Consider the following 17,031-nt stretch of genomic DNA (forward strand, 5'->3'; position numbering starts at 1 on the left):
TTCCCTAGCTATTGTGAATAGAGCAGCAATAAGTATGTCTGAACAAGTATTTGTGGAGTAAGAGGTCACATCATTTAGCATATGTCAAGAAGTACTATACCTGGGTCATATCTGGTAAATATCTTTTTATTTTTTGGGGTGGGGGAATTCTCCACACTGATTTCCAAAGTGGTAATACCAATTTACATTCCCACCAATGGTGAATGGGGGTTCACTCTTTCCCACATCCCCTCCAGCATTCATTGCTGGTTGTTTTGTTGACCTTGGCCATTATGATTGGGCTGAGATGAAGTCTCAAAGTTGTTGTAATTTGAGTTTCCCTGGTTACTAAGTATCTTAGCTACTCTTCTATTGCTGCGAAGAGACAACACGACCAAGGTAACTTGTAGAAAAAAAAAGTGTATTGGTCTTACAGTTTCAGAGAATGTGGTGGGGAACATGGCAAGCAGGCACGGCACTAGAACAGTAGCTGTGAGCTCACATGTGATCCACAAGCACGAGGCAGAAAAGGAGGGAGAGAGCTGTTTGCCATGGATGGGATTATGAAATATCAAAGCTTACCCCTGAGTAACACACCTCCTCCAACAAGGCCACATCTTCTAATCCTTCCCAAACAATTCCACCAACAGAGAACCAAACATTCAAGCATATGAGCCTTGTGGGGGCACTCTTATTCAAACTATCACACTAAGGATATTGGATACTTTTTGAAGTATTTCTTAGCAATTTTTATTTCTTCAATTGAGAACCCTCTATTTAGATCCCTAGCTCATGTTTTAATTGGGTCATTTGTTTCCCTGATTCTTTGTTTCTTGAGTTCTTTGTATACTCTGTGTATCACTCCTCTGTCAGATGTATAGCCGTCAAAGATTCTTTCCCACCCTGTGAGTTCCTTCTTTATTTTCCTGTCTCCCTAGCTATCAAAAGCTTTTTAGTTTTATGAGGTCTGTGTTGCCAGTTGTTGGCCTTAATCCTCAATTAATGGAGTCCTATTCAGAAAGTCTTTTTCTACACCTCTATCTTGTAGGAAACTGTCTATGTTTTCTTCTATCAATTTTGGTGTTTCAGGTTTCAAATTGAGGTCTTTGATGTAATTGGATCTAATTTGTGATAGATATGGGTCTAATTTCATTCTTCTGCACATAGACATCCAGTTTTCCCAGCACCATTAGTTGAATATGCTATCTTCTTTTCCAGCATATCTTTTGCCTCTTTGTTAAATATCTCATGGTTGAAGTTATGAGTACTCATGTTTGGCTCTTCTATTTAATTCCATTAGTATACATGTTTGGTTTGTGCCAGTACCATACTGTTTTTATTACTATAGCTCTATATTATATCTTGAAGTTTGGAATAGCAGTATCTCCAGTGTTCTTTTTTTCTTAGGGTTGATTTGGTTATCCACGGTTTTTTCTATTTCTGTGTTGTGAAGAATATTGTAGGTATTTTGATTGGGATTGCATGGAATCTGTAAATTTCTTTTGGTAGTATGGTCATTTTCACAAAATAAATTCTACCAATCCATTTAAGATGCCTTTCCACTTTCTAGTGTCCGTATCAATCTCTTTCTTTAGAGGTTTGCACATTTTCAGTGTAGAGGTCTTTTCACCTCCTTGGTTAGATTTATTACAAGGTATTTTATTGCCTTTAGTGCTACTACATAACTACCACAAACTACCCAATAGCACAACTGGAGCATCCTTGGTGCTACTGTAAATGGGAGTGTGCCATGGGAGTGGGGAATCTCTTTCTCAGTGTGTTTGCTGGTGGTATATACAAAGGCTACTGATTTTTGTACCCTGCTATTTTGCTGAAATTGTTGACTGTTTCTAGTTTTCTGGTGTAAGTTTTAGAATGTCTCATGTATAATATAATAATACCATATCATCTGCAAGTAGAGATAACTTGGCTTCTTGGTTTCTTATTTGTGTCCCCAGGGGTTGTTTTTAAGAGGATGTCTGACATAATCATGTAATCAGAACTGGTTATTGAAATGAACTCATTGGCTAATAGTGCAATGGGCAAGAGTAAAGCATTAACTGTTTATGATGGCTGGTATCCATGGAGCTGTGATTATATACCTGGCCCTGTAGTTAGAACTGTGCTTTTAGTTTGAATTTTAATGCATTTTTTTTACCCAAATGGTGTGAAGTTACTATTATAATATGTATTGTAAGAAGAAGGAAACTATAATATCTGAACTCAAATTTGAAGCCTAAGCCACCTGACTCACATACTGTTACACTAAAATCTCTTTCTACTACTTGAGCTCAGTGTGATTATTTTTATGCCCACCTTTTTGCCAAAGGTTGGACAGTCCATTTTCTCAGTGTGAAGACCAGTCACTATAAGTGGTAGAAAAATGAGTGAAAGAGATCTAGGGAACTGAAGGCATGCCTCACATATTCATTGTAGAGCACAGAACAATTCTGGTTTTGAGAATTTACAGCTAAGCACTTTATGAAAGTGCAGGGTATGGTATATACGATGCTGGTGCTGAAGAGAAATCGAGTCCCAGCAGCTCAGTCTCGTCTTCTGTGTTCTTCAGAGTTTTGTGATATCATCCATCAGGAACCAGTGAGTCTCCTCTATAAATTCTAGATAGTAAGGACTTTTAGGTTTTTCTGGCCACACAATTTCTATTGCAACTACTCAACTTTGTAGCTATAGTGCAAAACGTATCAGGAAGAATAAGCAAATTCCTATGGCTTTGTCCAATTAAAACACCATCTGTGTGAACAGGTGGCATCTGGTGTTAGCTGGTGGGCTGTAGCTTGCTGACCTCTGGCATACATTCAGGAGAAAAGGAGTCTGGTGTGCAGTCTCTGCAATGGCACCAGCAGCCTGATGCCCATGCTGTGTGCTCTGCTCCTTTGGACCAGGGGCTGGTCTTACTGATACTAGCTATCTTCTGACCAAGCTATCTTCTCAACCTTCTGCATACACATGAGGGCCTGAGTTCAATCCCCAGCTCCCACATGAAAGCCAGGGAAAGTGGTACTCACCTGTTATGTAATCTCAATGCTAGTTGTCTTCTATATGTCAAATTACAAGTTGCTCATACCATCAGACATACCAACAGCTTAAACCATGTTTCAGCTTTTCTCTGAAATATGCTGGGGCTGCCTTTTAAGGAGAAGGCTGTCAGAGTGGGAATGGATAGCATGGTGTCCCTCTCGAGCTCTGCCCCTTTCTCACACTAGTAGTGTCATGAGGGTACTATCATAGTACCCTCATGAAGAGACAGTCTTTATCCAAAAGGAAATGCCATTTTCTTTACACTTATTTTTATTTCTATGTATTAAATCTCCATATATTGTATTTCAATTTCACTAAATAAGTAAAGTGGCAGAGAATTTTTATACCCTACATTTTATTTACTGTTTTTCTAAATGCCTGAACTTCCTCTGTTCCCCTTCCTTAGAAAGATGCAACCATTTCATTGGATCCTAACTGGAAGAGTCCTGTGTCACCACCACAAATACAAGGAGAGAATAACAGCGTGTCTTAAGTGTCCCAGCAGATATAGGTGGGATGGGGGAGATACCAGATGCATTTGTACAGCTTTGGGAAGCGAGGAACTTCTTAGCAGTGAGGGAACTATTTCCTTCATCACTGTCATTAGATCTATGCTATCCTGAAAGGTGAACACCTGTCCTGAAGAGTGGTACACATGCTCTGCCCAGCAAGTTTGTGATATAAAGAGATGAGCTTCTCTGCACTCATGCTAATAAGCACCGAGAATGAAGCCTGGGGTGTTGGACCAATGCCATTCTAGACAGAATGCCATTGAAATCTCAGCCACATCACTCACACTCCTCCTCCTCACCCTGAGCATCACTACACACCCACAAGTATCCTGCAGCTCCTCATGGTGAGTGATCCAGGCTGGTTATTTGAAAGGGTCCCCAGACAGGCATTCTTGAATTGAGTCAGGAATGGAGTTTCCAAGAGTAAGTGGGAGAATAGAGTAGGACAGTAGTTTTGGGGAGAGAGACCGAGCCTGGAACACATAAGATATCACTTGGAAAAGCAGCTTTCTAGGGGACTGAGGCAGGTGTATTTTCTTTTAGAATCCAAAAACATAAATTTGCTTGACTTTAGCATTTTGCCTTCTCTAAGGAAACACTGAAGACATTTGCGTTTGCATCCGACATGTCTAGGGCAGGCGTGTTAGGAAGTTTGAGGTCATGAGGCGATGAGGCATGATTATCATCGTTCTCTGTGAGCTACTGGGGAGGAAACAGTCTCTACTGCATATACGTGACAGCAACAGAGTGGCTGTGCTGAGGGAGGCTCATGGGCTGTTGGGGGGGTGCACCAGGATTCCATAGTGTAGGTGTTGGCTGTCACCTGGAGGTACAAAATAATTTCTTTTTTTAGAACCTTGATAACAATCGTCAAGGAGCTACACCAGTTGCATAGGTCAGATTCCTATGAAGGGACCTAGGCATGATGGCTTTCAAAGCTCTGAGGTTGGGACTGAAGAACATTCACAGCATTGGAGGAAGTGGATTCCTCAAGGGTGAGGAGGACATCATGTCTGGCAGAGAGACAAGCCTTGCCTAGTAACTGGCAGGAAGAACCTGTGTCCCTCCAGCCTCCTCCCCCATGACAGCACAATGAGGGCTGCAGTGAAATGAGACACTTTCTGGTTCCCATGTTTATGCTCACCTGTGGTGCACACCCGGCCCAGTATCGCGCATCACAGTGCGGCCAACTAAGCAAGTCATCACGACTCTCTGCTGCCAACTGGTTTGGCGAAGGTGGGTTCCAGGAAGCCCTGGCTGGGTTGCCTCATCAGTGCCTTCCTTCCGCTGGGAAAGGCCCAGATGCCTGTTTGGTCTCACTGTACATATCTGCACCTGGATTGCTGACATCCACAATGTTTTCCTGGAAGAGGGCGGGGACACAAGTGTTCTGCCAAAGGAGTGGGCCATGCCCTCTATATAGGAAGAAGTGCTTCCTTTGAGGATTTCAGCTTTCGAAATTTTCCCATTTTTCCTGCTTCTGCATAGTGACCTACACGCTCGACTACCTCCAAGAGCCTGAGAGCTTCCTCCTTGGCTGCCTCTCCCTTCCATTTGCTGCCCTGCCGCCTAGTCTGACAGCGATGCTTTCTTCCTTAGCTTTCCTCATCCTACTGCTGGGAATGAGCCAATAAGAGCACAGGAGCGACAATGGCCCCCATGGATCCTCCCCAGATTCTGGAGGGCCTTGTCTAAGTCGCCATTCTGGATGCCAGTCTGGCTTGTGGTTCTTTTGCTTGTTTGTTTGTTTGGGTTTTTTGGTTTTATTTATTTTTTAACTCTCACCCATTCTTCTTTCGTTCTTCCCCTTCCCTTCCCTCCTTTCCTCTCCCTTTCTTTTTCCTTCCTTCCTTCCTTCCTTCCTTCCTTCCTTCCTTCCTTCCTCCCTCCCTCTCTCCTTCCCTCCCTCCCTTCCATCTCCTCCTTCTCTCTTCCCCTTTCTTTCTTCCGTCAAAAAAAATAAATAAATAAAATAGATGCACAGCTTAGGATGTAAGACAGAACAGCACAGCTCTGGGTGTCCTGGGTGAGTGGCAGCTGTGCCAGGTGACATACGACTGCCTGAGGTATGCGCCAGCTGCTAGGGAAGGAGGTTAAGGAAGGTGGCCTGGCCAGTGTATTATAGCGTTTAGAAATGCACTGGGCATGGGAAACAGAGGTACTAAATATGGAAATAAATGGTATGGGAGTTGAAAAATCCAACAAACTTCGAGCTGATTTCAGCTTACCATGGGAATAGCTGCAATGTTAGCAGAGTTTGACAGGAGGGGTCCCCGAGGCCATGTTGGGGAATTTAGGTATAACTGTCAAGATGGATACTTAGGGAATCCCAAGACCTGAGAGAGACAAAGAGACTGTGTTCTTCTTGCCTGTGTTCCTGTTGGCTCAGTATCATAGCAGGTATATGCCAAGAGAGTCTATACTAAAGCAAAGTTCCTTTGTGTTTTCAAATAGTCTTAACAAACAACTGACTGAAGCCCTCTTTGAAAGCTCACGTGTCAGGGTGAAAAGGCTGCGTGTGTCAGCATGGAGAGTTTGGGTTAGAAATCATTTGCCAACTGCTCCTACTGCAAGCCTATAATAGGAGGTAATTTCCCACCTTCATGGGCCACCTTGACAGCTAGCTGTCACCCTCTTTTCTTCCAAGATAGAGCAGGAGTTCCTTTGCTTTTACTCTTATGTAGCCAGAAGTAACTTCCCAGGCTCATTTCAAGCCTTGCAAATCTAGAAACACCCAAGGTATGGCAGAAATTCCAAAGTCATTTCACATTCACCCACCAAAGCGGGATGACAGGCTGCTTTCCTCCCTTCCTGCCATTTCATTGGTCGCACACACAGCCTTGAATGCTTTCCTAACTCATGTTCCCATTTCTCTGACTCTAGAATATGTGTTATGACTCACCTGTCCCTCAGAAGCAGGCACACATATGAAACATAATTCGCAGTTCATGGTCTCCCCCTAATGTTGTGCCTATAATGATTCTCATGATCACCATCTATTAACCTGGAAAGCTCTAGAGAGCAGGAGTAACATTGTACATGGACACCACAATCCCTATGTTTTATGAGATGAGAAGAATATGTCATAAGGAAGAGTGGTTTGGACTAGGAAACATTGACTTCCTAAAGGTCACAGGTATAAGTCTTTATTTTATTTGGTGTGTGTGTGTGTGTGTGTGTGTGTGTGTGTGTGTGTGTGTGTGTATGTGTGTGTGTGTGTGATAATCTCTCAATATCAGTGAGATTTAAACTGGGACTCTGTTCTTAAACATACAGAAACCATAGGTAATCTGCCAATTTATCTATATCTACTGAGCACCAGCAAGCCCAGCTATGAATCACAAATCTCAATTATGGCCTTTTTTTTTTTCTTCAAAGAGCTAAATATTTTGAACTTTATTGTCACAGGTGACTTACACCTACCTGGCTCTGCCACTGAAGGTGAAGAAAATAGATAATACAGAGATAAACTGGTGTGTTGAATTCGAGTCATTAAAAACATGAGGTGTATTAAACTGATTTCAACGTGTACTTTAATATAATCATATTAAAAGTCTCTGCCGACTCCTTGACAGCTTAGAGTCGAGCTTCCTTGTAGAGAGGTTCTGTGACTCTGGATGAGTGACCTCATAAAGCTGAAACTTAGGTGTCTCATCTGCATTGTGGACATGGTCATGTCACTCTGTAGATGAGCTGAGATAGATCTGTGGGAAGCACTTAACACAGGTAACTAGCACTTCCTGTCCCCAGAGCTGAAAAGTGCTCAAGGCTCAGTGCCCAGTGTGATGCTGTTGGGAGATAGTGGACCCTTTGGTAGATTTTTCCCTAGTAAGAGGTTCTTAGTATGGGGGTCATGTCTCTGAGGAGACTGTGGTGGTTCTCATGGGTTCTCTTTTCTTCTCCTCCTTCTCTTCCTCCTCCTCCTCTTCCTCCTCCTCTTCTACTTCCTCTTTTTCTTCCTCCTCCTCTTAATCCCCTTCCTCTTAATCTTCTTCTTCCTCCTCCTCTTAATCCTCTTCCTCCTCTTCCTCTTAATCTTCTTCCTGCTCCTTTTTCCTCCTCTTCCCTCTCCTGCTCTTCCTCCTCCTCTTCTTCCTTGTCCTCACTCACTTCCTCTTTCCCCTCCCTTTTTCTCCATTCTTCCTTCCTCAAAATATCAAAGCCTCAGATCCTCCCTAGATGAGGACCTCCAAATGTGTGTGCCCAAATAACTAGTTTCTCTTTAAGAGCTGATTCTCTTGGATGTACTTCCTGTGTTTTCCTAGAGGTTAAAACTAGGGGGAAACACAGGAGACAGTAAGAACAGGTGACAAGGAAGGATGAGGTGGTCAAAAGGACACATGGGACATGAAAGAGAGGGGGGAGATCACAGGGGGGGTCATCAGGTTAACGGGGACTGGGAGTGGAGAGGGGAAGAGAATCACCAAAATACACATGGTCTGAAAAATGTCATAATAATACCTTGCATGCTAATTAAAAAACAAATGTGCAAAAGTTAATTACCTCCAGTGTTGTCATAGTGACAGACAACAAACATGGAGATGTAGCTGGGTGTGTCTTGGAATGCTGCTTGGTCTTTGGGACATTCCTCCCAGAATTCTTCTGCATCTGGACACTGGGAAGACCTCATCTGAGCTTTGCATTGTCCCGAGCCAGGCTACACTGACGCTCTTTGTCCCCCAAGATGCCTCCCTGTGGCTCATACAGAAACTACCAACCCCTGGCTGCCCTGCCAATGGGAAGCGCGCTCTCTGTGACTTCTCAGACCCAGCTGATGGTTCATGTTTCCTGGCAGATGAGACACATGACAGCCTCCAGTGGAGTCCCTTGTGGAGCAACCTATAGTCTAGTGTGAACTAACACACACTGGGCATCTCACAGGAGGAAGCTTGGGGGCCTGGCACATTCACCTGGCATCCAGCACCCTGATGACTCAGGAATTTAGAGATCCATTCATTGTCTGGGACCCTGACAAAGACCTGCTTCACCCTGGAGTGAGGGAAGTAGCAGAGGATTGTGGGTGGATCTCCTAACTTCCAGAGACTGAATCCCTTTGAGAGAGAAGTGTGTGGTCCTACTGAACCAGATCTACGCAGAGGGTGGCTTTTGCAGGCATGTTATGTGGGGGGACTCTGAAGGTAGTTACAAACAAAAAAGAAAAAGGTTCTTGATGTTTGGAGCTGCTTTGACATTGTTGATAGTGTCTGGCTTCTGGTTTCCAGAGGGGGTGTTTTGAGTGTTCCTTATGAATGTATATTTCATCTGTCTGTCACCTCTTGGCCCCAAGAGAGTTGTGTTGGATGACTGTGTCTCAGTATTAGGAGGTAGGGTTTGGCTCAAAGGTGTCTGGTGGGGCTAACATAATAATCTCTCCCAGTATAGCATTGGTAATGGGTGCCATCAAATGGTAGGAAGTCACCTCTGGGGACAGCTGATGGGACCACCCCTTCTGTCTTTAAGGTCATCTAAGGCAGTGGTTGTCAACCTGTTGGTTGTGACCTCCCCCCAAAAAAACCCTCAGAAAACACAGACATTTATATTGTATAAATAACAGTAGCAAAATTACAGTTATGAAGTAGCAACAAAAATAATTTTATGATTGGAGGTCACCACAACACAAGGAAATGTATTAAAAGGTCACAGTGCTGGGACGGTTGAGAACTATTGATCTAAGGGTTCTAAGAGCTGAGAGGGAGAAGGGAGTCTAGAGCAGTCAGCTGACTCTGAGGTCACAGATATCAAGCTTGCATGAGGGACTAGTTGATCCAACATGGCTTAAAAATCCATCGAGGCTTCATTGGTGCAGGGAATGATCCTCTGTAAATGTGAATGTATACACACAAGTGTATTTTGAATACTGAATTACTGTAAGCATATGATACTCAAATATTTCCACATTTAAAAAAGCTCAAGCACTTACTATGTCTTATTTGAAATAAGATCGAACCATTAGATTGCAAAATGGATCACCCATATGTTCTATCCAGTACTCTAGCCTTAGTCTGAATATGGTATCACAGGTTTGTAAACACAGCCAGCCAGAGGCTGAAATAATTAATAAGTAAGTAAGTAAGATCATTAATGAGTTCAAGTTCATCCTGGGCTATCAGTAAGTACTGGACCAGCCTGAACTACATAACAAAATGGTGTCACATTCCCCTGAAAGAAAAAACAGCAAAACTATCATTCACCAAGTTGCATACATACATTGCCATTCATAATCAATAACTGCAAAACTCACACCCAAATTGTAGCCATTGAGGTGTGTGTGTGTGTGGGGGGGGGAGTCTAAACCACTGCAGCCAACCAGGGCCGCAGGTTTAAGATGCAGACTCAGGAATTTGATTTAGCTCAGGGACCATCAGAGAGTACAGGTTTACTCAGTGACCTCCTAGGTCTCTTTCTTGTCTGCAACTCTGGCAGAGGGACAGAAGACAGTGTAGTGTGACACTGTCAGAAGCAGGCTTTTCACAAACAGGCTCAGGGTTCAAGTGTGTCCTGTATGTCCTGCCATTCCTTTTTTTTTTTGTTTGTATTTTGTCTGTCACACTGCCCCCCACCGGCATAAGCAGTCAAAGCCATTCTCAGTGAATCCTAGGCATTCCCCTAGAATTGAATTGGTTCCTGAGTCCCACTGAGAGGAGAGAAAAGAAGAACTCCAGAGTTGGAAGAGATGAGAAGAACACAGCAACCCCCTGAGGGGCTGAGACAGAAGACTCAGAAGTTTGGGCTTCAGGATGTGACAAGGATGCCCCTGCTACACACAAACCAGCCCTTGGGTGAGAAAGACTAGAAGAGCAATTGGGGAAGCCTGTGTTGAGGTTTGGATTAGCTAATTCATGAGTTCACGTTTATTTTTCTTGTATGGTCAGTAAAAGTATAAATGTTAGAGTTTATAACTACCACACCCTTTATGACAGTGGTTCTCCACCTTCCTAATAATGTTGCAACCCTTTAATACAGTCCCAATCATGTTGTGGTGACCCCCAACCCTAAAATTATCTCATTGCTACTTTATTACTGTAATTTTACTGCTGTTATAAATTGTAATGTGAATGTCTGATATATGAGTGCTGTGGGTTGTTCTCTATGCTGTAAGTGTGTTGCTCTGATTGGTTAATAAAGTGCTCTTTGACACTGCTGGCTGCACCAAGCAGACCCCCAACCAGGGACACCTTAGCTGCTTCTGGGGTCCATAGAGAGGCCCTGCCAGGCTCATCAAGAGAGGAGTGAGGACATCCCTAACACTGATCAGCTGCAGCAAGGGTCACAGCGCAGGCACATGGTAGGTCAATGTCCCAGTTGAAAACGTTTCAGCTTGAGAGCAGCTACAGTGAAAACGGTAACTGACCTCTACTTGCCTGCACAGCTACGAAGTTCCCAGGCTCTGGTATGATCCCTCCAAGGAAGCAATGGTGCAGCACAGCTCTGCTGCTGGACAGGGCTGGTAAGAGCACACAACCCCTGCACAGAACCAGCCCTGAGCCCTTGCACTCTGGCTGCCGCGGACCTGCCTCCTGACTGCTGAGCACTAAGTGAAGGACTCAGCGAGGGGTCGGTCACAGCCATTGAAGATCAGTCACGGGAAGTAGATGGGCTTTTAGTTTGTTATCTGCAGCTTTGGCTGGACTCAACTCTCAAACAGGAGATTCACGGGGATGCTTTAATGAATATGCTGATGGATCAGTGTGAACTGAATTATTTTCCTCTTCCCAGGGCAGGGCAGAGATGAAGACACAACAGTGAGTACCAAGAAATCCAGGATGGAAGTGCAATTAACTCCTGATTTTGCGGCAATCCTGGAGGCTTTTCCTTAACCATAGGACCAACCTCGCCGGGGAAAATAAATAAAGTAAAAATTAAAACAGAAACAAAAACTTTCAGGTATTGGCAGTGGCGGGTCGCCCTCTGATGGTCAGTATTGGTATTGACGCCTGGCCCTCCCGGCCCAGACTTCCTGTCCCTCGAAAAACAATCGGCATTAATCGGCATTAATACTGCACCGGGACTGTTTGGGACCAAAAATAGTTTGATTTAATAATATGAGAAAACGCATTGTATGGATATGAGGAATGAATTCTGTTCTTGGCTCTCATTAGGAGCTCTAAACCGATCCCTTTAGACTCGGGGGCACCTTTCACAGGGTAAAAGGAAGTATCAATTCGGTTCTAAGCAGCCACTGAAAACTTCCTGGGGAAGCCTCCTGCTGTCCCATTCTTCCCTACCGACTGTCAACTTTGTTGTCTGTGTGAGCCTCAGTTTCTAGCAGGTAGGAAAGGCCGCAGGTGCCTCTTTTCTTCCGTGTCCGAGGTGCACAAACATTCCTTCAGAGAAGTTTGCATCATAGCCAAAGGATATTCCTACAATGTCAGTCCTGTTTCCAGCCCCAGAATTTTACACAGGGTCTTGGAGTGGGGCCTCGTTAGTAGAATGCTTGCCTAGCATGCGTAAGGACTGAGCACAATACCCACTACAGAATAACCTCAGTGTGGTGGTATATGTTTGCAATTCTAGCACTTAGTTGATAAACACAGGAGGAGCAAAAGTTCAAGGCCAGCCTGAACTAGGCGACAAGGTGTCCTCAAAAATAAAATAAACAACAATCAAACACAGTTAAAAGCATACGATGAGCAATAGAGTCTACAATGTGAGCATAGACTAGGGATTTATGAAATCTTCTGGCCTGGTCCTCAGCTATTCTTGCTCCAGGTTTAGGCTTGTCCGCTGAGAGTGTGGTGTAAAGAAGGGAAAGGAGTGGGTTCTCTCATCCCTTGGCTTGTGGAGAATCCCACCCAGGACCACTAAAGAAGTGTCATTTGGCTCTCAAAAGCTAATGGTGTCCTGTGCTGGGTCCTCAGACACCTAGTCCGGATTCTTCACCTAAGCATGAGAAGCATAAGGCCAGGAACACATGCTACCAGCCCTACTGTGTCACGCTCCCGGTGGGGAGGGTGGAACCAGGTTCCTGATACCCCACCCTAGTCTCAGCACTGGTTGCCACTTGAGGCCATTTATTGCTGAGACAGATCTGTTGTGCTCGGAGAAGCAGTTTCACTGCCTCAGAGCAGAGGCCGAACCTGCGGCCAGCACCCTCCCCAGACAGGCATTCATACAGCCATGGAGAATGCTTTGAGGAGATGCTGGTATCCGAGGGAAGCTCCCTTCCGTGCAGTCCCAAGGGTTATGTTTAGAAAAAATAAGTAAATAAATGTGTACACCGAGAAAAGGCTGGAGAAAGGCCAGAGCCGGGATAGCAAATGTTCGTTGTAACGTGGGAAAGAAACTGAGGCAGGAATCCTGAAGTAGGTTCACCTGGTTCATAAGAAAGCTAGATTCAAGCCGTAAACAGAAACAGGGAAACAAGGGGTTTTATCTGTTAGTCTAAAGAGGGCTTGGCATGTGGGCTCCAACACAGAAGCACATTTCCCTCAAGAAGCCTCTGCATTCCTCACCTGTGATTTATTCACTGCTCTTAGGCAGCTGCCCCACAGCTAAACAGCACGCAGAGATCGGCAAACTGCTCAATGTTCCGAAAGTTCACTCCCTACGCCCTGCGGAGCTTCCAATGTTCAGAAACACGTTCTTTAGAAATAGCAGCACGGGCTCACAGAGGTGGTTCAGCTCATAAAACCACTGGTCCTGCAAGTCTGGCCGCCTGAGTTCCACCCCCATAACCCACAGAGGAAGGAGAAAACTCATTCCCAAAAGCGATCCTCTTACCTCCAGCTGAGCACATGGCATGAGAAGGTGTGCATGTGCGTATACACACACATACACACACACACACACACACACACACACTCCCCCCACAAAGACACACTGTACACACAAACATACCATACACATAGACACACACATAATACACACAAAAAGACAGCATACACATACACACACATATAACCCCCAAACACAAACACACCATAGATACACACACACACCATACATACATACACACACACACATATACGAACACTCCCCACACAAAAATGCATTGTGCACACACAAACACACCGTACACATACACACATAGAAACACACTGTAGACACACACAAACACACCACACACAAACATACCAACACACACACATACAAGACAAATACCCCGCCCAACAAACACACATACACCATATATACAACAATACAAATAAACATTTAAAGACAAAAGTAACAGAATGAACACTCTTACAGGCACATCAAGAATCCTGTTTATGAATTTCTGATGGGGGGGGGGCAATGTGATTGGCCTTGAGAATTTTTTTTTTTTTTTTCATTTTCTCAAATCCCAGGAATGGTCATGCTTAAACCTTGTTACATTCCCCATAAAGGTGGCATGGTCACGGTATTCAACTGAGATAACTAAGAGTAAATGTCGAAAGGCAACAAAATTACAATGTGAGGAGGCTCTGGAATTGCAGCCGGAGCCCCACTGGCCTGGGAAGAAGGAGGCATCTAGCACTGGCCTTGATATTACAGGCGCCCCAGAGGACATCAGGCCTGTTAATCAGCCACTCCTGCCCCATTGGAAAGAGTGTTTGGGTCTGAGCCTGTTTTTGCTCTATGCTATCCCTGAGTACGCAGGAGACACCGCCTGTAACAAAGAAAAGATGAAGGAGAGGAACGAACTGAACGCTTGGAACTCCTCCGAGTCCTTTAAAATAAATGGTGAATTAACACTTTTTCAATAAAATCCTTTCATCAAACCTTCGCCTTGGGACTAGATTCATTTCAACAAGTGTTTATTGAGCATGCACCATCAGATGCACAGCCTCAAAGCCTTTGGGGCGTTTCCGGGTCTCCACCTTCCAGGAGCTTGCTCCCCCAGATTCTAGCTCTTCCATGCTGTTAGCTATCTCCGTTGTTAAGGGAAATGGGGATGCAGCATCTGTTCCAGGGGTCAGAGCAGATGTCCCCCTTTTTCTCACCAAAACGGCACCTGAAAAGTCTGCAGTGGCCTTTCTGCATGAGGCAGATAGTATTTCTGATTCCAGGTGGTATGTCCCCTGTGGATCCAATGACAGAGAGTTAGATAGCAACTCCAGTCCACAGCCCAGTGCTAAGAGTTCACTCTATTCTTACAAAACAAAGTCCTAATTTCAGTGACTTTTGACTCCCTAGCTTGTAAGAACAATAATTTTTATCTCGTGGTGTTCCCAGGATGGCATGACAGGCTGTATGGGAAATCACTTGGCCCATTACAGTTCCTGAGAAACTTCTGTTACATTCGTGTTCTTCACCAGCCTGGAGGCAGAGGTACATTGGCAGGGATGGCATTTTAGAAAACAGAACAGAGTAACAGGAAGCAGACTCAGGCTGTAGAAAAAATGAGAAATATGTCTGCCTTTCAGCTTATGGCTGGACTGTCACTCGTATCACTACAATATAAAGAAGTGAAATAAAAATATGACTTGTGTGTGGCCTTCTAGGTAAAAGATAACCAACTAGAGTCCCTGTAAAGAATGCATTGTGGGAAAGAGATGATTTTTAAAAAGAGTCCTTTTTAAGAACACTACACATTAGGAGTTTAAAAGCAACAGTAACGCAACATAGGTCTTAAGTGTTTTTAGAAAAATAGTCCCCTGCAATAGCCAAACTTCAATGAGGATGACATTGTGCCCATCAAGTCTACCCCAGTTTGGAAAGGACATGGAGATGTGGGTGTAGTCCACCTTGACTAACAACACAAAGCCACCAATCGAAAGGCTTTGGGATCTGGACTCCGGTTTTTCTTCAAGTAACTCATTTTCTCTCATTTGAAAATTCATTTAAGTGGATACATCTATTTTCTCATGGATAGAGTAGGTTATATACAAAAGCTAGGGGAATGATGTAGATGAGAATACCTTCCCTGTTCACTGCGTGGCAGTAATCTAACACTTTCTCTGGATCCCTGTCCACAGGCCCTGGACTACCTTAGAAAATCTCTAGTTCCCTTCCAGCTCTGATACATATATGACTGTACTTCTGTCCTGAACAGACTATCTCAGATTACAATTAGACATTTCTATTTTCTGGGAGAAAATAGGCTTCTATGTTTTGTGCTATAAACCTTACAATTCTCAAAGCAAGCAGAAAACAAAAATAAAACCTCCAAACCTCTTCATTATGAAAGTGGTCCAGCCCTGAGCCCCAGGGTGGTCCACCACCTGAGTCTACTGTCCATACTTAGACACACCTCCGTGCTATCCACAAGCATAAATGGGAGTCCTGCCTTCTTCAGGGCTACCCAGAAGACATTTACCTGAGTTTTCTTGGACCACCCAGAAGAAAACAGCAAAGAGTAACAAGATCTTCATGTTTTATGGCTCCCTTGGTCCACTCTGCTCTTCCGAGAAGGAAAGCAGGAAAGGAGGTATGACTAATGATTGAGCAAAGCCAGGTGGTGAAGGAGAAAAATGGGACCTTTATAGTCTTGGAGAATGCTCCTTGGGAATGAGTTAATTTATCTGGTCTACTGAGTTACACTGTGGGCAGAAGATACTGGGTAACCTTTCTTTTTTTGCCTAAAAATAGACATTGTGACATTCCCTAGAGGCAGAGATTAGCCAGTTTAGCATGGGAAACTTGAAGAAGAAAGATAGTCATTATTGAGGACTTGGAATTGCTTCGCACCAAACACTGTGATAGGATGGTAGGTGACAGTGACTTAATTGTGTAAAGATGTGTCCTGGGCCTTCAGAGGATTCAATTGAGGGCAGGATGCACCTCAGTTGAGAACATCACAAAGTGTCTGACCAGAGCCACTCCCAGATATCTGCTCAACAGAAACAAGGCTCTATGTGTACCCAAGAGGGTATAAAAGAACATTCAGTGTAGTGTGACTCATCACGATCCATAGAAGAAATTTAAGTGGCAGATTACAATGTGGTGAAACAATTAGTCATTTCCCACCCAGAAATGAACATAGAAGAACACGATGACAACAGCAACAATATAGGGATGCAAACTTTAAAAAGCCAGATACAACACAGCAAATTCACCAATTTGCAAAATCAAACTATCAGAAGCTAGAATATTATCCACATTGGAAGAGAAAGGCATATTTCATATATGTCAAGGTTCTCCCCACTTAAAGTGGTCTGGTGGAGAGGTCAGGGGGCCCTCTGGAATGATGTAGAGATATACTGACTTGTAACTGGAGGGAGATTTATAGGGCCTTGTGGGCACAGAATAGAGACCCCAGCTGGAATTTGGAGACAGAAAACAATCTTTAAAGAGTGTGTCCCTAAAGTAGAATCCAGGGAAGACTCTTCATGAAGGTTTATTGAGCAGATGACCTTGAAACATAGTCAATGCAGCTACTCCTCTTGTCCCTATTTTAATCTCCGGTCAATTGGATTTACTTCTCTTAAAATTCTAATTAAAAACTGAAAAGCCTTTGTGCTTGAATGCACAACAGCTGTGGATACCCCTACAAGACTGACCTGGCCATGGAGTAGGGGAGGGACTCAAACCCTAGCCCCTATCTGAGGATTTATATGCAATTAATGGTTGCTGGGAGAGG

The 17,031-nt window shown here is 44.0% G+C and overlaps 1 protein-coding gene across 1 annotated transcript; it reads right to left on the reverse strand.

The window, feature by feature from the left end:
- Nucleotides 1–14,249: 14,249 nt before the first annotated feature.
- Nucleotides 14,250–15,939, reverse strand: LOC114701860 (sperm-associated antigen 11-like). The gene is made up of 2 exons (XM_028882054.2): nucleotides 15,769–15,939; nucleotides 14,250–14,530 (listed from the first exon to the last, which is right to left on the reverse strand). The coding sequence occupies exons 1-2, from the start codon at nucleotides 15,821–15,823 to the stop codon at nucleotides 14,373–14,375; spliced, it is 213 nt and encodes a 70-aa protein (XP_028737887.1). The 5' UTR covers nucleotides 15,824–15,939; the 3' UTR covers nucleotides 14,250–14,372.
- Nucleotides 15,940–17,031: the final 1,092 nt, after the last annotated feature.

The sequence above is a fragment of the Peromyscus leucopus genome, chromosome 17, assembly GCF_004664715.2.
Source record: "Peromyscus leucopus breed LL Stock chromosome 17, UCI_PerLeu_2.1, whole genome shotgun sequence".
Lineage (NCBI taxonomy): Eukaryota > Metazoa > Chordata > Mammalia > Rodentia > Cricetidae > Peromyscus > Peromyscus leucopus.

What these genes read in the sequence shown, in the direction of transcription:
- LOC114701860 (XM_028882054.2), bottom strand. Translation starts at nt 15,823, where the DNA reads ATGAAGATCTTGTTACTCTTTGCTGTTTTCTTCTGGGTGGTCCAAGAA. An exon ending in GGTGGTCCAAGAAAACTCAG is followed by an intron (nt 14,531 to 15,768) that starts GTAAATGTCTTC and finishes TTGGATCCACAG; the next exon opens with GGGACATACCACCTGGAATC.